Source organism: Sapajus apella, unplaced genomic scaffold (assembly GCF_009761245.1).
Source record: "Sapajus apella isolate SASKATOON/1434 unplaced genomic scaffold, GSC_monkey_1.0 scaffold24, whole genome shotgun sequence".
Taxonomy (NCBI): Eukaryota; Metazoa; Chordata; class Mammalia; order Primates; family Cebidae; genus Sapajus; species Sapajus apella.
The window spans coordinates 8457165-8482331 of NW_022436964.1; the positions used below are offsets into that span (position 1 = coordinate 8457165).

The 25167-nt window shown below is 44.7% G+C and overlaps 1 protein-coding gene across 18 annotated transcripts in view; it reads left to right on the top strand.

Moving 5' to 3' along the window:
* The window catches only part of PRUNE2 (prune homolog 2 with BCH domain), a 307395-nt gene that overhangs the window by 196201 nt on the left and 86027 nt on the right, over positions 1 to 25167 (top strand). For all 18 annotated transcript variants that reach the window (XM_032290660.1, XM_032290671.1, XM_032290665.1 and 15 more), the window contains exons 7-9: positions 463 to 621; positions 2809 to 9403; positions 10054 to 10819. In XM_032290660.1, the coding sequence (XP_032146551.1) occupies positions 463 to 621; positions 2809 to 9403; positions 10054 to 10819 (7520 nt within the window). The remainder of the gene's footprint in view (positions 1 to 462; positions 622 to 2808; positions 9404 to 10053; positions 10820 to 25167) is intronic.

The following is a 25167-nucleotide window of genomic DNA, read 5'->3' on the forward strand; positions in this document are numbered from 1 at the left end:
GTCTTGAACTCCCGACCCCAGGTGATATGCCCATCTTGGCCTCCCAAAGTGCTGGGATTAAAGGCGTGAGCCGCCATGCCTAGAGGCTTCCTTCTATTTTTCTTGTGATAAATTGTAACAATAGCAGATACTCCTATAGATCCTAAAAGCAGTAAGAGGAAAAATAGGATTTGAAATTAAGTATCTGAATAAATATTTTAGAAAAAAAATGTTTAGGATATTTGTTCTTTGTCTAAACTCTTCTTAATGGCAAAAGCTCCTTTCTTACATAGTTTGGGAAAATAAAGTGTATTTTAAGCCATAGCATGAAAGTTTTCACTCTTTCTCAAAGCAAACTATTTCACCTGCCTTAAATAATAAATATGTGTCCTAAATACATCATAAGACAGGACAAATTTGTGGCACAACTCCACACAACTGGGCAGTTTGACATTAATCTCAAATTTCTTGTTGTTGTTTCAGAATTGTCTGTTTCACAGCAATATTACCAGTGACTTGAAAGCATTTACAGACAAGTTTGGTTTTGATGTCCTCATCCTGTTCGCCAGCTATCTGTCAGAGGAGCAGCAGCCGAGGCGACAGATTGCTGTGTACTCAGAAAACCTAGAGCTGTGCAGTCAGGTGAGCCCCTCCCCTGACCCCGGGCATGTTTCCCTGCACTCTAAACTGCTGGCTCTCAGAACACACAGTGCAAGACAGAAGAGATTGGTGGCTCACGAGCAAGTAGCCCAGGATATAGAGTCCTAGAGATTTGAGTTTTAGGAAATGTTGGGGGTATTTTGTACATTTGGCCTTTCAAGAAAGCCCCAAAGTCATCTGTCTTCTTGACTGAATCCATAGTGCAAAACATTAGATCTTTCTCACCCCAAAAAGAGCAAGTCCTCCCTGGGGTGCTATTTTCTTCTAGGATTGGTCCCTGATCACAACTAACAAGGTTTAGCCTTTAGCCTTTAACCAAAAGTCCCCATTTGGTGCCCAGTGTTTAAGACCTGGCGATCTGATGCTTTAATCAAAGTTAGTTTGTCTCTAGGTACCAGAACTCTGACTAGGTAATCAATTACCCTCCAGGTCGATAGCGGAGTCCTTTAACCGAAGGCCTGGGAAATTTAAAAGAATTAGATAAAATTAATCAAAATAGGCCATTGGATATACCAGGTGTACTTAATAACTAATGTAAGAGCATACATGATTCATTATAATCGGAGCCACACAGGCACAGGACGCTTCGTGACACATTTTTCCTCACTAATGGATTCAATGCCTCATGTATCCATGGGCAGCTAGAGGCACAGTCTCTGCCCCTTTCTTTTCTACATCTCCTTTCTGTCCCCCAAGAGCTCCATCATCCCTCTCCTAACACATGCCTGTGGGTACTCTCGGGCTCTCTCAAATCCAAATGTGAAAGAGCATCTCCTTCTCTGACCGGCATCACCAGCCTGTGGTTTTTCAATGCTTTCCTCTGCATTTGGTTTCAAAGTTAAATTTCATCCTTGGTCACTGGCTTCCCAGCGACGGGATTGAGGCCTCCGAAGCCTCCAATATAGTAGTTTTCAAATCGCTTTTAGCAGTAGACTCTTTTTCAAACCAGTTTGAAAACGGGCTCATTGGAAACAAAGTACAAGAGCCGATGAAGGAGTTAAAAGCCCTTGAGCTGACCCCAGGCCTCCTTCCTTCTTCCCACCCACCTCCTCTCTTCTTCCCTCCCCACCCTAGCAATCACCAGAGGTGGCTCCCTGGAATATTAAGCCCAGAGTCCCGGCTCTGGCCTAGGGAGTCCCTCTTTGTGTGTGTGTGGTCACACTGCTGGCTGAGTCAGCCTTTGCAGCTAGACTGCCAGGTGCAGAACTCAGGCTCCAGCACGGGTCAGCTGTGTGTTGCTGGACAAGTTATTTAATCTTCCTGTGTCTTCATTTCCTTATGAGTAAAATGGAAATAAAAAGAGTTTCTACCTTGTGGAATTACTGTGATGATTAAAAGACATAATGACCATAAAACCCTGAGAATCATGCCTGGCATATGAAAGCCCTCAATAAATGTTAATTATTATTACGACTATGTGAGCTCCATGGCGGTAGGGTGGTGGTTATTATCATTGTTCATTTTACCTCTACTAATCCTGTGGGGTCACTTCAAAGGCCCAGCATAACAAAATACTCCTGACATTCCCTAAAAATCAGAAAGCTGCAGCCCAGCTCTGGCCTCACACTGACCTTCCGTCAGTGTTCCCTTGCCTCCCAAGCTGGCTTTTTCTGTTTTGGGCTTCATGCCTCCGTTTCCTGGGGTGAAACGGACAGAGGGGTCCTGAGTGCTGTTCAGAAAGGCCAGCCCCTCGGAGCATCTTTGTCTTTCATACCCTTTCTTTTGCATTCTGAGGGTATCAGAGGTTCAAGCAGCCTGGCTGCCCACTCCCAAATGAGAGCCTGCCCCGAGAATTCCCCTTATTCTAACACTTCTCCTATAGCTGTCAGCAACAAGCATTATTTCTGCTTTTTTGCAACTCGAGTTATATTCCCGTTGGAAGATGGCATGATGGTACAGTTAGGAAAGAAGTTAAACAGTTTAAACCTCTTTACCCAAAACATTCAGGAGCCATCAAAATCGAGCAGCTGATTTTGAATTAAACAGAGAGGCAGTTTGATAGTATTGGAGGAAGGGTTGGTAGTATAGTAATGAGAACTTTTCAAGTTTGAGATCTTCTTTTACGAATGATAAGCACAGATTAATTTTACATTTTAAAAGTTAAGAGAGAAAAATTACAAAGTGCAACAGTACCTGAGTGATGACCCAAATTCCTGTGCCTTCTGACAGATTTGCTGTGAGCTGGAAGAGTGTCAGAACCCTTGTCTAGAACTGGAGCCCTTTGACTGTGGCTGTGATGAGATCCTGGTGTACCAACAAGAGGACCCTTCGGTGACTTGTGATCAGGTGGTTCTCGTTGTCAAGGAGGTCATCAACAGGAGGTGTCCAGAGATGGTCTCCAACAGCCGGACGTCCTCAACAGAAGCTGTGGCAGGCAGTGCCCCCCTCTCCCAGGGGTCCTCTGGGATTATGGAATTGTATGGCTCTGACATAGAGCCACAGCCCAGCTCTGTGAATTTTATCGAGAACCCTCCAGATCTCAACGATTCTAACCAGGCTCAGGTGGATGCCAGCATAGACCTTGTTAGTCCAGACAGCGGATTGGCCACCATTAGGAGCAGCCGCTCATCCAAGGAGAGCTCTGTTTTCCTCAGTGATGACAGCCCCGTGGGAGAAGGTGCTGGGCCTCACCACAGCCTCCTCCCAGGGCTTGACTCCTACAGCCCCATCCCTGAAGGGGCAGTCGCGGAGGAACACGCGTGGTCTGGAGAACATGGTGAACACTTTGACCTCTTCCACTTCGACCCGGCACCCATGGCTTCTGGACAGTCCCAGCAATCTCCTCATTCTGCAGACTACTCCCCAGCAGATGACTTCTTCCCCAACAGCGACCTGTCAGAAGGACAGCTCCCCACTGGGCCTGAAGGACTTGACGGGATGGGAACCACCATGTCTAATTATTCATCCAGTTCACTTTTGTCGGGGGCTGGCAAAGATAGCTTTGTGGAATATGATGAGGAGTTTGTCGAGAGACGGGAAAGTCCCCGAGATAACTCTGAAAGAAATTTGAGCCTGACAGATTTTGTGGGAGATGAATCCCCTTCCCCAGAAAGGCTAAAAAACACTGGAAAGAGAATCCCACCAACACCCATGAATAGTTTAGTAGAAAGCTCACCATCCACTGAAGGAGCAGCCTCACTCTATACAGAAGATATGACCCAAGAAGCAACTGACACAGGTCACGTGGGGCCACCTCAGACCCATGCACGGTGCAGCAGCTGGTGGGGTGGTTTGGAAATTGACTCCAAAAATATTGCAGATGCGTGGAGTTCCGGTGAACAGGAATCTGTTTTCCAGAGCCCTGAGTCGTGGAAAGAGCATAAGACAAGCTCCATTGATAGGAGAGCCTCGGATTCTGTATTTCAACCAAAGAGCCTCGAATTCACAAACTCATGTCCCTGGGACTCTGAATTTGGTCAGCCTGAACTGGACAGCAACGATATTCAAGACCAAAATGAGGAAAGCTTGCCATTCCAGAACCTGCCCGTGGAGAAATCACCTTTGCCAAATACATCTCCCCAAGGAACAAACCACGTGATAGAAGACTTTGCTTCCTTTTGGCGCTCTGGTCGCTCTCCCACAGCGATGCCGGAGCCCTGGGGAAATCCTGCAGATGATGGTGAAGCAGTGGCTGCGGCGCCATTCCCACCGTGGAGTGCGTTTGGTAAAGAAGATCATGCCGAAGCTTTAAAAAATACCTGGAATTTGCACCCAACGAGTGGCGAGACACCTTCTGTTAGGGACCCGAATGAGTGGGCCATGGCAAAAAGTGGCTTTGCCTTTTCTTCTTCAGAACTACTGGACAATTCACTCAGTGAGATAAACAATGAAGCAGCTCCAGAAATCTGGGGCAAGAGGAACAATGACTCCAAGGAGCGTATCTTTGCACCTGGCAATCCTGGTTCTGATCTGGATCACCCATGGATTAATTCTAAGCCACCAAAAGAGGATCAGAATGGTTTAGTGGATCCTAAAACTAGAGGCAAGGTATATGAAAAGGTAGATTCCTGGAACCTTTTTGAGGAGAATATTAAGAAAGGAGGGTCAGATGTCCCAGCTCCTTGGGAAGATTCCTTCTTATCTTACAAATGTTCTGATTACAGCGCATCCAACATAGGAGAAGATTCCGTGCCTTCCCCCTTAGATACCAATTACTCCACCTCAGACTCTTACACATCACCAACATTTGCTGGAGACGAAAAAGAAACTGAACATAAGCCATTTGCTAAAGAGGAAGGTTTTGAGTCAAAAGATGGTAATTCCACTGCAGAGGAGCCTGAAATTCCTCCTCAGTCACTGCAGCAGCCACCTGGAAATCGAATCAGTTCAGGTCCTGGGAACGTAGACATGTGGACTTCACCTCATACAGATAACAGTTCTGAAACAAATGCCACTCATGACCTGGATCAAAATGAACTCAAGACAGAGCACACAGATGGTAAGAATGTCTCCATGGAGGATGACGTGGGGGAAAGCAGCCAGTCCAGTTACGACGACCCCAGCATGATGCAACTGTACAATGAAACAAACCGACAACTCACGCTTTTGCACACCAACTCCCGGCAGACGGCCCCTGACAACCTCGATTTATGGAACAGAGTGATTTTGGAGGATACTCAGTCTACTGCAACGATCTCGGATATGGATAATGATTTGGACTGGGATGACTGCAGCGGGGGTGTGGCAATCCCCAGTGACAGTCAAACAGAGGGATATGTGGCTGAAAATACTGAGCCAGAAACCCGATTTACGGTGAGACAGCTGGAACCCTGGGGCTTGGAGTATCAGGAAGCAAATCAGGTAGATTGGGAGCTCCCTGCCTCTGATGAGCATACGAAGGACAGTGCTCCCAGTGAACACCACACACTGAATGAGAAAAGTGGGCAGTTAATTGCAAACAGTATTTGGGATTCTGTTATGAGAGATAAAGACATGTCATCGTTCATGTTACCAGGCTCGTCATATATCACGGATTCACAGCAAAGCAAATTGCCTCCTGAAATCCCCAGCCATTCAGCAAATGTTAAGGATACTCATTCCCCAGATGCTCCAGTAGCCTCTGGAACCAGTGAGTCAGGGACTCTTATATCTCATCTTGATCAGGACACAGAGAGGGAAACCTTGCAAAGTGACGCAGCATCCTTGGTGACGAGGCTTGAGAATCCAGGCCATTTTGTACACCCAGATCTATGGAAAGGTCATAGCAATGGACAAAGTGAAACTAGGAAGGAAGCCCTGGGAGCCACCGACAGTGGGCACCTTGATGAAGAGGAGGTGATCGTCTCTGGTGTGGAGACTGCCCCAGGGATTTCTGAAAAAGGGCAGAGTGACCAGGAACTGTCTTCTCTGGCTGCATCTGAACATCAAGAAATCTGCGTTAAATCAGGCAAAATCAGCTCCCTTGCAGTCACTTCCAGTCCTCAAGCCGAGGAACCAGAGGAAGTTTTGGAGTATGAGAAGGGGCCTTACAGTCTAGACTCCTGTGATGTGCAAACAGCGATGTCCGCAGATAACCTGCAGCTGAAAGATACCTATGAAAAGCACCTCATGAGTCATAGAAATTCAGGTGAAACTACTGAGATGACTTCGGGTGGCATGAATTTCACAAAATATGTATCTGTTCCTGAGAAGGATCTTGAGAAAATGGAAGAGTGTCACATTCTAGAGACAGAGAACCTGGGTGGAGGGCCACCTCACAAAGTTCCCCGAAGCCTTGACTTTGGGGATGGCCCTGTAGACAGTGACATGCCTGTCAGCTGCACAAATTCTGATGTTAAGGGGACTGAAACTCTTGATGTTAAGGGGACTGAAAATAGCCTTGCAGGAGCTGGTTCATCTGGAAATTTTGACACAGATACTATTTCTAGTGAGTATACTCATTCAAGTGCATCGAGTCCTGAGTTAAATGATTCTTCAGTTGCACTGTCTTCCTGGGGCCAACAACCCAGTTCTGGGTATCAGGAAGAGAACCAAGCCAATTGGCGTGAACAGCATCGCCAAGAATCTGAACCAGTTACCACTGATGGCCAAGTAGAAATAGTTACCGAAATGAAGGATTTAGAGAAAAACAGAATAAATGAGTTTGAAAAGAGCTTTGATAACAAAGCTCCTACATTTTTAGAGATCTGGAATGACTCGGTTGATGGTGATTCCTTTTCTTCTTTATCCAGTCCTGAAACAGGCAAATATTTTGAACATTCAGGGACACACCAGGAAAGCAGTCCAATCATTAACTACCAGGATAAAAATGAACGTGAGATTCCTGAAATTGCGCAGCCAGAGGATGCCAGGGTCATCTCAACAAGCTCAGGGTCTGACGATGAGAGTGTCGCTGGTGAAGAGTCAGTAGAGGAAGAGATCCGTGTGGCCAGCTGCCACGTTGCTCAGGATGAATCCAGAGCTTGGGATTCATTGAATGAATCTAATAAGTTCTTGGTCACAGCCGATCCCGAATCTGAAAATATTTCTGACCCCCTAGGCAGCTCAGAGCCAGCAGAGAATGAGAACAAGTCAAACCCATTCTGTGACAACCAACAAAGCCGCCCTGATCACTGGAATTTCTCACCTTTAACGAAGACTGAAGTACAGAGTATAGCAGTGGAGGAGGACACGAGGTCTTCTCCAGAAACAGGAAAGACAGGAGATGTTCTGTGGCAAGTAGCTCCCAAAGCTGAACCAAAGAACGAAGATAATTCTCAACTGGAAATGCTGGACTTCTCAGCTGACAGCAGTGAGTGGTGGAATGCTTCACCCCAGGAAGGGAGACTAATTGAGAGTACATTCAAAGGGGAGCTGTCTGATTCCAGTGGCGTGTTGGAGATAAATTCTTCAGTATACCAAAATGCTGGTCCCTGGGGAGTACCGGTTCAGGGTGATATTGAGCCTGTGGAAACACGCTATACTAATCCTTTCAGTGACAACAGTCAGTCAGCCTTTCTGGAAGATAATGGGAAGAACTCCCATGAGCAACTCTGGAACATTCAACCAAGGCAGCCAGACCCAGATGCTGACAAGTTTAGCCAGCTTGTAACACTGGACCAAATCAAAGAAAAGGACTCAAGAGAGCAAACCTTTGTGTCTGCTGCTGCTGCTGAACTGACCTCTGAAACACCTACCCAAGAGCAGTGTCAGGACACCATGCTGTCGGTCTCCGATCAGCCAGACGCAGCCTTTACTCACACAGAGGAAAATGGTTGTGTTACATCTAATGTTTCAACTAATGAATATCAAGAAACAAATCAGTGGGAACCAGAAAAATCACACCGAGGTGTGATGACAAATTCAAGTATTGCCACAGAAAATTTCCCTGCTGCCAGTTCTCCCATCCAGCTGATAATGAAGTCAGGCTCCGAATGGGATAGCTCTACCCCAAGTGAGGAATCCCGAGGGACCTTTGTGCCAGATATTTTACATGGCAACTTTCAAGAGGGTGGGCAGCTGGCCTCTGCGGCACCTGACTTATGGATGGATGCTAAGAAGCCCTTCAGTTTGAAAGCAGATGGTGAGGATCCTGACATCCTGACACACTGCCACTGTGACAGCAATTCTCAGGCTTCCAACAGCCCTGATATATATCACGATTCTGAAGTGAAACAAGAGACTGAGAAGCATCTCAGTGCTTGCATGGGGCCTGAAGTGGAATCCAGTGAGCTTTGTCTCGCTGAGCCAGAGATGGATGAACAACCCAGTCATGAGGTTGGACGGGAGTTTTTCCCATCCAATGCAGAACTCAATTCTGAAAATGCCATCCCGCTGCCTCCAGTCGGCAGTCAAGCAGACATTAAGGGCTCCTCTCAGCCTGCATCTGATAAAGGTTCACCTGAACCTTCTGAAATAAATGGTGATGACAATACAGTTTTACAAGCATCAGAAAAAGGAGGCAGCCCGGATATGGCACCAATTTTGGAACCAGTTGACAGAACAATCTCAAGGATTGAAAATGTGGCCACCAGCATTTTTGTAACTCACCAAGAGCTGACTCCAGAAGGTGACAGTTCTTGGATATCAGACAGCTTTTCTCCTGAAAGTCAGCCTGGTGCGAGAGCTTTGTTTGATGAGGAGCCACGTTTAGCCACAGAGAATCCTGCCATGGTCCCTGATTCTTTGCTAGCCTCGGACACGTGTCTGGATATAAGCGAAACTGCCTTTGACCACAGTTTCAGCGATGCCTCGGGCCTCAACACGTCCACAGGAACAATAGATGACATGAGCAAACTGACATTATCCGAAGGCCATCCCGAAACACCAGTTGATGGGGACCTAGGGAAGCATGATATCTGCTCATCCGAAGCCTCGTGGGGTGATTTTGAATACGATATGATGAGCCAGAATATCGATGAAGATTTACTGAGAGAGCCTGAACACTTCCTGTATGGTGGTGACCCTCCTTTGGAGGAAGATTCACTGAAGCAGTCGCTGGCACCATACACACCTCCCTTTGATTTGTCCCATCTCACAGAACCTGCCCGGGGTGTTGAAACAGTAGAGGAAGCTGGGTCTTCAGAGGATGAGTCTCTGAGATGCAGAGCAACAGAGATAGTGCTTTCTGCACTCCCTGATCAAAGAAGTGAGGGAAAGCAGGCTGAGACCAAAACTAGACTACCTGGATCCCAGCTGGTTGTGCTGCATATTCACGAAGACCCTGAGTCCGTTTCTTTGCCTATAGGAACAGGCTCCAAGATTTTGTCTCCATCAAACATTGACTGGGAAGTAGAAACAGATAATTCTGATTCACCAGCAGGTGGAGACATAGGACCACCAAATGGTAAGAAAGATCCCATTTTTTTTCCACCTTCAAGAAACTGCTGCGTCGATTAAACTAGTGCATATTTGTAATACACACTCTTTCTACCAATGAGGTTAGAGAGAAACTAACTACATTTGCAAGGCATGCCTCATCAAGTCCTGTATAACAGCGGTAAAATCTAACGCATATGTAATACCTATCCCTGATAGTGCACGAGAAAATCGAATGACTACAAAATATAAATATTTTCTAGCTGGGCACATGCTAGTAGCGCATACCTGTAATCCCAGCACTTTGGGAGGCTGAGGTGGGTGGATCACCTGAGGTCAGGTGTTCAAGACCAGACTGGCCAGCCTGGTGACATACCGTCTCTACTAAAAATAGAAAAATTAGCTGGGCATGGTGGCAGGTGCCTGTAATCCCAGCTACTCAGGAGGCTGAGGCGGGAGAATTGCTTGAACACAGGAGGTGGAGGTTGCAATGAGCCAAGATCATGCCATTACACTCCAGCCTGGGTGATAGAGCAGGACTCTGCCTCAAAAAATAAAGAAAACAAAATAAAAATATTAAGTGACCTCTTTTAGATGATCATTTGCAAGGATCACAAATCACATAATGTGTTAATTAAACCTTGTTCTCCTCTTCTCACTTTCAACTTCCACTTCTAGGTGCCAGCAAGGAAATATCAGAATTGGAAGAAGAAAAAATAATTCCTACCAAAGAGCCTGAGCAGATACAATCAGAATACAAGAAAGAAAGATGCACAGAGAGGAATGAAGATCATCATGTGTTACACACGGATTACATACTTATAAACCATGAAGAAAATTCACACTCAAAGCCAGAGGTGTATGAAGAAAGAGAAACCATGGCTGAATTAGAAGAATTGTACATAGGTTCCAAAGAAACAGGGCTGCCAGGAACTCAGTTAGCAAGCTTCCCAGACACATGTCAGCCTCTCTACTTAAATGAAAGAAAAGGTCTCTGTGCAGAGAGAATGTCTTCTAAAGATGACAAGAGATCATCTCTTGAAAGCCCTGCGCAAGACCAGAGTTGGATGCTCTTGGGCCATGGTGAGGTTGGTGATCTGTCACTGCATGCCAGGGACTCAGGGCCTGAGTGCTTTGGCAAGACTGTGGAGCCATTCTCTGATCTCAGCTTGGGCGAGGGTCCCCAGCTGCAGGTTCTGGAAGAAATGAAGCTTGTAGAATCTTTAGCACTAGAGGAAGCCTCTGGTCCAGTCAGCCAATCACAGAAGAACAAGAGCCGAGGCAGGGCTGGCCCCGATGCAGTTACGTTGCAGGCTGTCACCTATGACAATGAATGGGAAATGCTTTCACCACAGCCTGCTCAGAAAAACGTGATCCCTGACACGGAAGTGGAGGAGGAGACAGAGTTCCTCGAGCACAGGACCAGGAAACCAAGACCAAAAGGGTAAGCAAAAAGCTGGATGGATTATTTCTTTTTTCCTGAAAAGGAATTTATTTAGAAACCCGGGAAATGGTTAGAGGTTTTAGAATATGAGGAATACCTGGATGGTAGCAGCTTTGCTTATATTTAATGCAAGGCACACCATCAGTAAAAGCGGCTACTAGACAACTATAACCATGATGATGATTTGTGTATGTTTGCATCCAAAAAGCCCCTCAGTTTTCATTCAGAGTCTGATACCTACCCCCCAACTGCCACTCCACCTACTTGAATACCTGCGTGACTCTTAGGCAGTTGGAAATACAATAGAGTAACACTAACATTTAACCGGCACCTACTATGTGCGAGGAAATTTGCATACATTGTCTAATTTAATCCTAACAGGCTGGTGGGGGGAACGGAAGGGGTGGGGTGGAGTAGGGGATTCAAGGCTCAGAAAGGTTCTATAACTCGCCTGGAAGTAAGTAACCAGAGTGAACACTATGAGATTCAAAGCTTGCCTCCTCCAAAGCCTGTACTTTATCAGTTGACACACTGCTTAGCATACAGAAAAGGCACTTTCTGGTTTTATGTAAGCACCTAACTTACTGATGAAGACAGAGAGACTCCACAGCAGTCTCCATATCTTAGTGTAAAACATTCATTCCCTAATTGACAGAAATATTGGCAAACTGTAATCAAATCAGTGATTTGTTCATTCATTCACAGATCCATTCATTCATTCACCATATGGTTTTTGAGAGCTTGCTCTGTGCCATGGTTCCGGGTAGCCAGTGGGCATATAGCAGGGAACAGGATGTGATCGCTGCCCTCAAGCTTCCAGTCTCTGCTGAAACCGTTTAGCATTCTTCATTTCCCTTTATGAAGTCTTCCTACTTCCAGGGACAAAAGAACAAATTGTGAAAAGTAACTTAAGTAAAGGGGAAAGTCATGTTTCCGCCTTAAAATGCAACAGAGAAAAGATAACAGCTAGGTGCGGTGGCTCACGCCTGTAATCCTAGCACTTTGGGAGGCCAAGGTGAATGGATCACTTGAGGTCAGGAGTTCGAGACCAACCTGACCAACATGGTGAAACCCTGTCTCTACTAAAAATGCCAAAATTAGCCAAAGGTGGTGGCACGTGTCTGTAAATCGCAGCTACTTAGGAGGCTGAGACAGGAGAATCGTTTGACACTGAGAGGTGGAGGTTGCAGTGAGTGAGCCAAGATCGTGCCACTGCACTCCAGCCTGGGCAACAGAGCCAGACTCCGTCTCAAAAAAAGTTTTAAAAAGTGAAAAGATATATATATATATATTTTCCCCTATTTAGCTCGGGAATATAAAGGACTATGCCCACCACATACCCACGGTGAGTCTGGGAATGTGGATTCCAGCCTGGCTCTACCATGACTGATGATACATTTTAGGATTAACCTCAGGCTTAGGTTATCTCGTCCGTAAAATTAGTGAGTTGGGCTGAAAGATCTCAAGCCTTCCTGCAGTATTAAATTCTGGGAACTTAATTTGTGTGGAAACAGAATGTGTCCAGGAGAGCTTTGGCATTCACAAATTACATTTCTTGATGAAAGGAACAAGGGCAATGGAAAGAATAGCTGGGGTATGTTGAGGGTTAGCAAAGTGCCAGAAAGGGTTAAAAGCTCCACCATATTCCAGGGCAGCTTCATAAATCCAGACATTGTCAGCTGGCCTAATCCTTCTTTCTTCCCGTCAAGCTCTTTTCTTCCAGAGAGACCCCAGATCCGTCATCAGTGAGAGAGTAGCAGATGGATCCCAGCAGCCCTGCTGGCATTGTTATAGATTGAGCTCAGAACTCAGGCAGTCAGGAATTGGCTGAGCTGTTGTTTGGCTTCTTGTCTGTGTTTTGCACATGCCCCTGAAATCCAACAGATGATAGTCAGGGTTCAATTGTGCCACCAGCACCTTTTCTTTCAACAGGATTTCTTTGCTCATCTCTTTCTGCTCAGCTTTCATCCTACTGAAACTTTTCTCACAATGGGGATGGGGCTGATTTTCCCTCTGGCATGTGTATTGTCTTTTGCATAAATAATTGACTCTGAATGTATTTGAATGTCTCCCTCTGTGCTAGATTTTGGGAGCATAAAGAGTTGTCTAAAACCGTGGTTCTCTAAGTGGGGTCCTAAAACAACCACATCAGTATCACCTGAGTACTTGTTAGAAATGCAAATTATCTGCCCCAACCCAGACCTCCAGAATCAGGAACTCTGGGGGTGAGGCCCAGCCAGCTGAGCTTCAGCAGCTCCTAATGCACTCCAAAGCTTGAGAACCACTGGTTTAAAATATACTGTTGGCCGGGCGCGGTGACTCACACCTGTAATCCCAGCACTTTGGGAGGCCGAGGCGGGTGGATCACAAGGTCAAGAGATCGAGACCATCCTGGTCAACATGGTGAAACCCCGTCTCTACTAAAAATACAAAAAATTAGCTGGGCATGGTGGTGCGTGCCTGTAATCCCAGCTACTCAGGAGGCTGAGGCAGGAGAATTGCCTGAACCCAGGAGGCGGAGGTTGCGGTGAGCTGAGATCGCGCCATTGCACTCCAGCCTGGGTAACATGAGTGAAACTCCGTCTCAAAAAAAATAAATATGTAAAAATAAATAAATAAAACATACTGTCAGCCCTTGAGGAGTTTACTATTTAATTAGAGTTAGACAGAAGTAAAAAGGTAGATAGCAGTATAATATTTAAGTCAAGATAGTCAATGACCAATGTCAGTTTAAATATAAATAGGCACCAATTACAGGCATTGGCTGCGGACCAGGCACTAAGCACGCTCCGTGCACTAGTTCACTTTACAATGGCAACCTTGTGAGATAAGAGTGATACGAGTGAAGAAATAAGAGGAGAGACATCAGTTTCGGGCACCTTTATGGAACGGGCAGCAGGAAAAGCTTGTTATCTGTCAGACACAGGGAGATGGAGTGCCCAGGGCCCACGATACTTTAAGGAGCCCATGAGAATATTTTCTTTTATAGTCTGAAGAAAAAATGATTATACTTTCACATGGATTGCATTTGTCTTTGTACCAACACAGTTGTAAAATAAATTTAAAAAAAAGTTTTAATGACAGAAGGGGCTTATGAAGGCAGAGTGCCTAGAACCCACGCAACTCATAGTGCAGCTCTGAGGTACATTTAAAACAGTCATTAAGGGAAGGTCATAATTTGGAAAGGCGAAGGGGTAAGAAGCTAGCCGAGTGAACCGGGATGAATACGATGACGGAAGCCATGGAGACAGGAAGGTAATCACAGAAGCAAAACAATGGGACAGCCGTGGTTTCCCAAACAAAAACCTGGAAACAGCTTCTGACATGTAATCTGATCGTAGAACAGAATATCCAAAATCAAGACCCTTCTGCAAAAAGAAAATGAAGAAAGGCTCTCGATAAATAGAAAGAGGTTCATAGTATGTGTAATATGACTCACCAGCTGCTAATCAGCTTCTTCCTGCTCCTCCTTCAGCCTCACCCCCTCTCAGCTCCCAAACTGTTTTCAGAGCTGCAAGCCACATTTTCAAAATCTGAGAAAGCATGAGAAAAATGCCCTTTATGCCACCTACTGACTCTTGCTATCAAAACTTGTTACAAGGGCTGAAAGATAACCTCCCTCCCTTGAGATGTGCAGCGCTGCATTCGCGTTCTGTAGGATCAGTCTTTCCATAATCCTTTGCCAACCCCTTGGTCACCCTTCAGCTATAGAACTATCCAGCAGGGGATCAAATACCAGTGCCGCAGGACCGTGATGGATGTGCCTGATCTTTCCTACATGGTCACAAAGAACATTTGCAGGGTAATCTGTAGCACACAGACCTTTCTTGAAAATAAACATGTAGCTGTTTATTTTCAAGAAAGCAGTCTTGGGAGAATGATGTGTGAAGAAAGGGTAATTTGGTTACATGTTAATCAGCGTTTCCAGAAAAACAGAACAAAAAAAAAAAAAAAAAAAAAGAAAAACAGAACAATAGGAGATATCTGTATTTGTATCTCCATCTTGCTATCTAGCTAGCTACTGAGAGAATTTTAAGGAATTGGCTCATGCGATTATGGGGGCTGGCAAGTCTGAAGTCTGTAGGCAAGCTGGCAGCGGGGAAACTTAAGCAAGAGTCAGTATTGTAGTCGTGAGTGTGAGCTCTGCAGGGCTGCAGGCTGGAAGCTCAGGCAGGTTTCCGGGTTGCAGTCTTCAGGAGAATTTCCTTCTTCTTCAGGAAACTTCAGACTGTGCTATGAAGACCTTCATCTGATTGATGGAGGCCCCTCACATTATGGAGGGTAATTTGCTTTACTCAAAGTCTGCCAATTTCTGTGTTAATCGCATCTAAATGATAACCTTTACAACAACGTCTAAACTGGTGTCTGACCAAGTAACTGGGCACCATAGCCTAGCCAAGTCGAAATGTAAACATTAACTATCACAGGTTATAGTAAAAAACCTGATCTGTGTGTTAAACATGAATTAAGTCATTAAAATTTTAAAACTCACTATCTGAATTATATGAAAATGTGGCAATATACAAATATATTGGCTTTCCATAGATATGGAAATAATGTGCAAGGGAATCAAAGAAAATCATTTTCAAGAGGACTGAGAAAACTGATCTCAACTGATGAATCTTTTGGAGATACAGGCAGCCATAGGGGATGGAGGGAGGGGCAGGGGGTGGGGTGGGGAGGAGGGGAGGAGAAGAGAGGAAATCATTGTCCCATGTACTTTTGAAACAGTATTTAGACGTAACCTGACCCTCATATTTGTGGAACCGTATCTTGTTTCCTAGCTCTGTGAGGTGAGGTATTCAGTATTCCCTGAAATACAGATGACCTTCAAACACAGTGTATTCGGTTCTGTGGTGATCGGTCTGCATCCTTTCTTTTTAAATTAGTAATTTTTCATCTTTTTTCCATCTGATAACACTGTAGAAACGAATTTAACTTTCTGCTTGTGAGTGCCACTGTGAGATCTTTTTGTTTTTCGTGAAATCTGGCTTTTTCTGTCTATGACTTATGTTTGGGGAGTTAGTGCATTGGACCTTTTATCCACATGAATGCTGAAAATGAGAAATAGATTTGAAAAATTCGTTGACTCTTTCTCTCAATGTTGGGTACCGGCAACTCTGAGAAGCATCAGGTGGACGAAGCTGTATTTCAGTTCTGAACATTTGCCCTTTCTCAGAGGTGAGTTGATGCTCTCTGAACTCCAGTGCGTGCTTGTTTATTCACCGTTTTGGGGCATTGCCCTGTACCAAATCTGGAAGAACAAACTTAGCACTGAGTCTGTGTTCATTGATTTTTGTGATTATATTTGATCCGTTGGTGCTGTATGTTGGTGAGATGGTGGCGCTAAGTATCATTAAAAGTCCCGCTGATTGTGGTGGCTCACGCCTGTAATCTCAGCACTTTGGGAGGCTGAGGCAGGTGGATCACCTGAGGTCAGGAATTCGAGAGCAGCCTGGCCAGCATGGCAAAATGCTGTCTCTACTAAAAAGATAAAAATTAGCCAGGCATGGTGGCCCGCACCTGTAATCCTAGCTACTGAAGAGGCTGAGGCAGGAGAATTGCTTGAACCCGGAAGGTGGAGGTTGCAGTGAGCAGAGATCGTGCCACTGCATTCCACCCTGGTTGAAAGAGCAAAATTTTGTCTCAAAAAAAAAAAAACAGTCCTTTAAATTTGCAATTTAATTCAGGACTTAGTCTCCTTCCCTCATTTCCTTCTTTTCTCTCTTGACTTCTCTCTGTTTCGTGCCCTCCACCCACTTTTACATTTCTGGCCCACCCTACCCAGAGCAGACCTTCAGTAGTAGTAAGTGATTCCAGACTGACAAATACATTATTTTCCTTGGTCCACCCACATGACACTTGAGATAGACAGGGCAAGTGTTCCTACCCCCACTTCCTAGCCAGATGAGCAAACTGACTTAACACATGAACTGCTTAATATCATCCAGAAATGAGAAAGTGGTGAGGTTAGGACCTAAATTTAAGTCTTCTCTGTCTAGCCCAGTACTCGTCAATGAAGCACAGCTGCGCAAACCGGCATTTCTCTTAAGCTGCTTCTATAGGTTGATGTTTTCATTCCTATTCTCCCGTTGTCCCACTGAAAGGCACATAAAGTGCAATAGCAAAGTTCTCAATGAGATTATTTTGAGACTGACTGAGCCAGAAACCACGCCTGACTCCCCAGACTGTCTTGTGACCTACTGGGCTTTTTTGATGCCTGGGTAAATATTTGCTAGCAGTGCATCTGTGAGCACTGCTGCCGTGTCAGTGGGCTGCTCCCCATCTGTGATGTGTGAGACCAGCTCGAGTGGTTGGAGGCCAGAGGGAAGGGAGAGCATCAAGGCCCCTCAGTGTTCATTTACGTTTTCCAAATATTTATAGGTGTGGTGTTTGGTGGTGAGGGATTTTACAGCCAGAGAGAGCCAGGAGTGCCAAGATGAGGTGGTGCAACTCCGTTTTCCTGTGGGAGGAACGCCCACAAAGGAACCCATTTGTAGTTGTACTGGCTTCTAGTTTGGGGAAAAACCCACGGTACTTCTCCAGCTGGAAACTTGAAACATCACAACTAGTGGCATTGCTTACTTCAGGAAAAACAAAAAAGAAATCTCTGTGCAAGTTGCTGGTATTTGAGGAAGACAAGAAGTCGTGACTTCTGAAAGCAGGGTGTATTAGTGTAGCGGGGCACAGCAGGAAAGAGACGACACATTCAAATTAGGAAAACTGGAGAGATTTAATAGAGTATTTACAAAGATGGAGGCAAAGCGTGAGGAACTCACAAGGAATAGTGCGGCAGCCCAGGAACAGGGGCAGCTCGGCTGTTGTTCTTCCTAGACCTCAGGAGTGGGGACAGAGTGATGACCAGAACCCAGAAAGACCATTTCAGGTAGAAAGGGCCACCCTGAAAGGCACAGTGACCAGTGTGAGGGACACGGCCAGCCAGAGGCACTCCCACTTGTTCTTGCCCCTCGTCTCCCACAGGGGTCCTCATGGGTCAAAACCTAGTGGAGGCTGGGCGTGGTGCCTCACGCCTGTAATCTGAGCATTTTGGGAGGCCGAGGCAGACAGATCACTTGCGGTCAGGAGTTTGAGACCAGCCTGGCCAACATGGTGAAACCCCGTCTCTACTAAAAATACGAAAATTAGCCAGGCATGGTGATGCGTGCCTATAATCCTAGGTACTCGGGAGGCTGAGGCAGGAGAATCACTTGAACCCAAGAGGTTGACGTGAGCTGAGATTCCACCACTGCACTCCAGCCTGGGTGAATGAGCGAGACCATAACAAAAAAATATAATAACTTTTTAGAGAGAACGTTTCATTTAGTCATCTATTATACTATCGACTCAAGCAGCTGTTGACAATATAATCTTTGAAGACCTTTTTATTTTTATTTTTTAAACTTCCATTTATTAAATAATTTTAAAGTGTTAATTTAGCTCTCAGAGAATAACTAAAATTCCACTGGAGAATTTGACATTTATATGCCTGTCTTAGTGCTTCCTATTTTTTTTAAGCAGTGCTTCCTATTTTTTAAAAAAAATCTTAATTGCCTTTGTATAATGAACAAAATAATACATTTCCTCAAATGCACAGTATTCTAATTTTTCCCTGGCACAATCTGGGAAAACATCTTGCAAGACAAAAGGGAGTGTTATTGATAATGACCGATGTCCCACATTTCCATTTAATGAAGTATTACTTAAAATGTTTTTAGGGTATCTATATTGGCCTGACGACAGTAACTTAATCACCATACCTGGCCAACTGCTAACTTCCAGAATAGATGTTATTATTTAGAACAGAATTAGGCTTGGCATGGTGGCTCACACCTGTAATCTCAGCACTTTGGGAGACCAAGACGGGAGGATCACCTGAGGCCAGGAGTTCAAGACCAGCCTGGCCAATATTTAGTATTTCTCTACTAAAAATATAAACATTCGCTGAGTATGGTGACACACACCTGTAATCCCAGCTACTCAGGGAGCCAAAGCTGGAGAATCATTTGAACTTGGAAGGCAAAGGTTACAGTGAGCCAAGATGACACTGCACTCCCAGCCTAGGTGAGCCTGGGCAACAGAGCTAGACTGTCTCAAAACAAAACAAATAAAACAATTAGTTGCAGTGTCTGTTCTGTAGCCTTCAGTTGCTGCCTTTCCCAAATAGGGAAGGAAGCCCCTTCTGATGAGCTAGCACTTCATAAAGACAAGATCCCCATTTTTAGCCTTCGCCCTGGGCATACAGTCCCAAGACATAACCAGCTCCAGAGTTATCTTTTCTCCCCTAATGATTTGGGAAATTCACCCATGCTTTTGTTGAATTTCTGCCAGCCAGTGACCCTGCAAAGTGACACCTTCCTGTGGGCCCCACCCAGTCTCCTCCATAGCTGAAAGATACATGGCACGTGAGAAATTATTTCATAACTATTCATAATTATGAAGAATTTTTTAGGCTTTTAAAGATATAAAATTTTCACCTTCCTCCTCTCTTCTCTTCCTTATTGTAAGAATAGGAGCTAAGGCCAGGCGTGGTGGCTCACACCTGTAATCCCAGCACTTTGGGAGGCTGGGGTAGATGGATCACCTGAGGTTAGGAGTTTGAGACCAGCCTGGCCAACATGGTGAAACCCCATCTCTACTAAAAATACAAAAATTATCCGTGTGTGGTGGCACATGCCTGTAATCCCAGCTACTCAGGAGGCTGAGGCAGGAGAATTGATTGAACCTGGGAAGGTGGAAGCTGCAGTGAGCTGATATCACACCACTGCACTCCAGCCTGGGTGACAGAGTGAGACTGTCTCAAAAAAAAACAAAAAACAAAAACAAAAAGAACAGGAGCTAACAACATCTCTTAAGCACCTACCCTGGTGGTCCTCTGCTGAGTAATTAACTTTCCCGCTCCAGTAGAATTAGGTCAATTGGAGATTACCTAAAATTGCCCATCCCCTATTCTCCCATGGTCCCCTCCCCACCCCACCTCCTATCAAAAAAAAAAAAAAAAAGATTATGTAACATTGGATTTCTAGTTATTTCCCAAATTGACATTTTGCTGGAAGAAATCTTTGGTTTATCTGATAATATATATTTTTGAAGACCATACCAATAAACACATGTCTATTTTATAGACGTTTCATTAATACTTCATTTGCATTAACCGTGTCAGTATTTCTGCTGGCAGTATTTTTAGAATTAATAATAATAGTAGTAGCTAACATGTGTTGTGAGTTTATGTTAACCCAGATGACTCTCTACATAGGTTATCTTACCTATTTTTTTTTTTTTCCTGAGACGGAGTCTTATTCTGTTGCCTAGGCTGGAGTGTGGAGTGCAGTGGCACAATCTCGGCTCACTGCAACCTCTGTCTCCTGGGTTCAAGATTCCCCTGACTCAGCCTCCTGAGTAGCCGGGACTACAGACAGGCAACACCATGCCCAGCTCTCTTACAATTTTTAAAGAACATCATAACCACTGTCCATTCTGCGAATGAGCAGTCTTAAGGTGCCGTGAGGTTTAGTAATTTCCACACTTGCTAATAAGTGGTAGAAATCAGGTTCAAACTTGGCCTTCTGACTGCAGGGTCCACAGGTTAACCTCGACACCCCTTTGTCTCCCAGTCGCTGAAATTGTGCTGATCTTAGATAAGCATCCTAAGTTTCTCTAGGACCTTCACCTGGACTTCCTTATGAAGCCTGCCATGCTTCCACAGTCCGTTTTACTATGATCTTAATCATCATTTATTCAATGAAAATAATTACATTGTCATTATATAGGGATGTGCTGTGAAACTACAGGGTTGTTTTTTTTTTTTTTAAGAGGTTTCAGGAAAGCTAAATTCCTTATAACTTGGGCTTTAAGCCCATTCACATACAGTCTCAGGAGCAGGAGTAGCAGCAGTTTTCCTCAACTGACATAGAAATTAAAGAGCATTTTTTACTCCACAACAGGGGTGAAAGAGTATCTTGTATTCCCAAATGAAACTCAGCACAGCCCCAGCTCTGTCCCCCAGCCAGAGCGGCTGCACGGGGAGATCTGGGAGGCAGGTGATCATCCTTATTTAGATGTGCCAGAGATCATGTGACCAGAAAATGGAGGCGAATCTGTATTTCCAGTTAACTGCTCGGAAGAGAGATGCTGAAGAGCTGTAGCCGTGCATCCTTTTCACCCTCCTGTTAGAAAGCCTCCTCGCATCCTCAGAAGGTAGGTGGATGCTGGTACAGCTTTTAGGAGATCGGGTACAGAAAGGACAGAATGCAATGGAGAGGAGAGTATTGTTCTCGAAGACTAACCTATTGCTGCCGGGAAGTTGGAGGGGGAAAGGGGAGGGGGATGAGAGGATGCCGAATTCTGCCCAGCCCCTTGCAACTGACAGCTGGCAGCTGCATTTTAATCTGTATCCACTCATCCTGGAAAGGCTTGTGGTCTTTATGCTATCTCCGCCCCTTTCTAGATGGTCAGGTAATCAGGAAACAGGCTTTGCACAGCTATAATCATTTTGTTTTCCTTTATGATAAAAATGGAGAGAGAAAAATCAAAGGAAGTGACAGATCTGAAACTGTTTGGGACTATCGGCTAATGGGAAATATAATGTCTGTCTGGATTATTTGACAAGCAGGACAGCCCTGGCAGAGGCGTTTTTATTTTTTTATGTTAGTTCTAATTGCTATTGAAGCTAGCACATCTGTTTTTCTAAAGAATCTTGTAACCTTTAAACCTCACCTGAGTTTTAAGCTGCAGAAATAGGTCATCCTCAAAAATGGGCTTATGTTGTTCCCTCTGTCTTTTCAAAATCAAGAAAGAATACTGAAAGGTTATCAATATTTCACTGAGTAAGTTACGTGAGAAAGTAAAAAAATTACCACCTGGTCAATTTCAGCCAGGAATACACAAGTTATTAAATTTCTGTGTGGTAACTAGAAAACAAAACTAGACTCCTACCTAGCAGAAGTGATTTCCGTGTGACTCTGCCTGAGATCAGGGTACTGGCCATGTGGATAAAAGGGGCAGGGGGCATAATCTCTATCCACTGCCCCCTCTTTAATGCAAACTCTTGACATGGTTTGATCTTATGTAAGCTTGCTGTGTGAGTTCAGCTTCCGGGACCACTTCCAGCCAGATGGCTGCCCTGTGCCCCTCCTGTAGAGGAAATGGGAGCGACTCCTGCATGAGTCTATTCCAAAATCTTCATCTGATGAAGGTTTTCTTAAAAATCATAACTGATAATATGCACAGAACCTAAAATCTGGAATAATTAGATTACGATGCCTGGTAATCAAAAAAATGACCCATGAAATTTCTCTTGATTGATAAGAGAAACGTCTTATCTGGGAGGTAAAACAAAACGGTTTTTATGGAAATGTCACTAGGGCAAATTAGACATTTTTAGGGTACTGAAAACTCAGTACCCTTAAAATGGTTTGGACCTTGTTCCCCAACTCTGAAGAGCAAGATGAGGCTGTTGTCTTTGGAAGTCAGCAGCACCTAAACATCGGCGCGATTGAGCTTTGTAATGCAAAGTTACCCTTTATGTCCTAAATAAGGTTTAATATCTCACAGCTACTTAAGGATATGAGCCAGGCTCTCCTTCCTATTAACAAGAAGTCAAATTAACTTTTTTTTTCCGAATGGTTAGTGCTCTCTTTGGTATATCCCAGTGAACTTCTATTTACATTCCATCTGGCTTCTCAATCTTGAGTGGCTTTGCACTCCTGGGAAGATTTCTCTCTTTAATAAGAGATTCTTATATATAAAGGATCACAGTACTTTCTTGATTTAACGTCACACTTTCTAGCTAGAAGATAAAGTGTAGGGTTTGCATGTAGGTTCAGGTACTTGATACAGGTTACAGCGCAAAAGCTTAGGTTTATCTACAGCAAATAAAAGCTGATTTTTTTTTCCTACTTAACTAGCCTGGAATTGCTTGCTCTCTGTTTGCGATGTCAAGATTTAGCAGACAGAGACTGCATGAACCAAGTTCCTGGTAGAGTAGTATTTGTATTTGGGATGGATTCTGAATTCCTTACCAATCCAAGTTAAGGGTAATTAGTAGCTGGGGGCAGGAAGAACGGGTGAGAAGGGTCAGAAGGAAAAGTAGGGAAGGACAGATTCTGTCCCCTGGTATTTTGTCTGCCCACTTGACAAAGAACATGGTTCCTTCTGGATTAATGATGGCAGGAATTGTGAGGTGTTTGTGGATAGGTATGTCATGATGTGGCGCAGGCTAGTCTCAAACTTCTGGCCCCATAAGAGGGGCATTGGAGAAGAAACAGGAGTAGATGCCCTTCCTTTGAGTGCTCTTTTCCTTTGAGGGCTGTTACCAACGTTGGCTTTATCTTGTTCTTATAGCTGCCTATTTGCCTGCTATTTTGATAGTTGTTTGATTCCTTATATTGTTCTTGAATCCTGAAGTTCAACTGCTAAGGTACTAGAAGCCGAACTAAATTTTAGAATTCATTTGGATTCACTTCTTGAATTTACAGGCAGAAAATGAGTCCTAGTTAGAGTGTGTGATTGTCTAAAGATCACCCAGTCAGTGGCTAGGCTGGCATCAGAACTCAGGGGTCTTAGCTCTGGACCTTGTGCTGCTTTTTCTCAGCCCAGGACCTTTGAGAAAAAATAGCTTGGTGCAGTAGCTTATGCCTGTAATACCAGCACTTCAGGAGGCTGAGGCAGGAGGATCACTTGAGGACAGAAGTTTGAGACCAGCCTGAGCAACATAGTGAGACCCTGTCTCTACAGAAAATTAAAAATTAGCTGAATGTGGTAGCATGCATCTGTAGTTCCAGCTGCTTTGGAGGCTGAGGCAGGAGGATGGCTTGAGCCCAGGAGGTTGAGGCTGCAGTGAGCTATGATCATGCCATTGCACTCCAGCCTGGGTGACAGAGCAAGAATCTGTCTCAAAAAAAGAGAAATCTAGTCCATGCATTAACATTTTTCATGGCTTAAAAAAAACTACCACTCCTCTGTTTTTAGGATAAGGTGGCATTCCCTCATTCATTTACAATGAAACAACTCTATTGCCAGAATTTGAGTGTTTATTATTAACAGAATGCTATCCCTGAGGACTGCATATAACACAATGTAACTAAGGTGCAGTCTCTCCTCTAGTGTGGGGAGGAGAGAGTAAAACAAATGGCTTGTGAAAGGCAGAGTGAAATCAATTCCATAGGAGAGTATACAAGGTGGGGCCCTGGGTGCTTAAAGGTGAGAGAGTGTTGCTTCATTTCCTTTGTTGTAGAGTGGCTAGAACAGGATTCATGGATGAGGTAGATTCAATAGGTTGGGAGAAGGGACATTTCAGCTGGAGGGAATATAATAAACCCAGCTAGGGAGTCAGGAGAGCTATCAGTTGGAGTTGGGAGACTTAAGAAGAATCTCAATTGGCCTGAAGGGTAGAGCAGCTGGAGAAGCTAAGGATGGATTGTTCTAAATGGTTAAGAGCCCCGAGGCTGCAACAGGGAAGCCTATATTCAGTGGGCAATGGAAAGCTGATGATCCTTGAGCTGGGTATTGTGATTGCAATGGACTGGCAATGATGCAAGAGAAATGGGAGGGCAGATGGGAAGTGGTAATCCACCTGAGACATAGTCAAGGCTGGAACTGTTCCTGGGATGGAAAGAAGGGAGGTAGTTTCAGAACCGCAGACACAGAAGAAAGCTAGAGGGCATGAAAATTGAGGAAGATGAGAACCTACTGGGGAGGTGCCTGCAGAAGAATTGGCAAGCACTATGAACGGTCATCATTTCATTCTTCGTGTCTGAGAATCTGCAGCCTTGGTGAGTTACTTGATGTAAGTTCATATAAGGAAGGCAAAGAAAGCACAAAGCTCTCTCCTCATCAGGACAAGACAGAGCCTACTTGGGCAGCAACACTTGCTGCAAGTGAAAAACCACATCTGATTCATCAGCCTTAGGCTGTGGTCCCGGTGCTGGATAATGGTCTCTATGACTACACTTTCTTTGCTACCAAGAGTGAAGGTCTGCAGACCTTTATATATATTGAGGTGTACCTCAATATATTGGGATGGGGTGTGAAGAGGATGGTGATGTTTTCCTCTGGTCAGACTCTTACCTTCTGGGCAGTGGCTAGAGAAGGAGAACACCCAGCTTCAGGGCAGGGGTGAGGCCAAATACTGTCTGCGACAAACTCCAAGGAGATTGTGACTCATAGGTTGCAAGAATGAGTCTTGATTGTGGGCTAGGAACTGAGGAGAAAGTGGGAAGAAAGAGAGCCAGAGAGCTCAGATGTAATCTATCCTCACTGCCTCCCTGGCTCACCAATGAGGCCAGATACCACCTCTTATTGGAGGCTTTCAGATCACTTTCCTCTACCCCTGCATCCGGAGGAACTGCTGC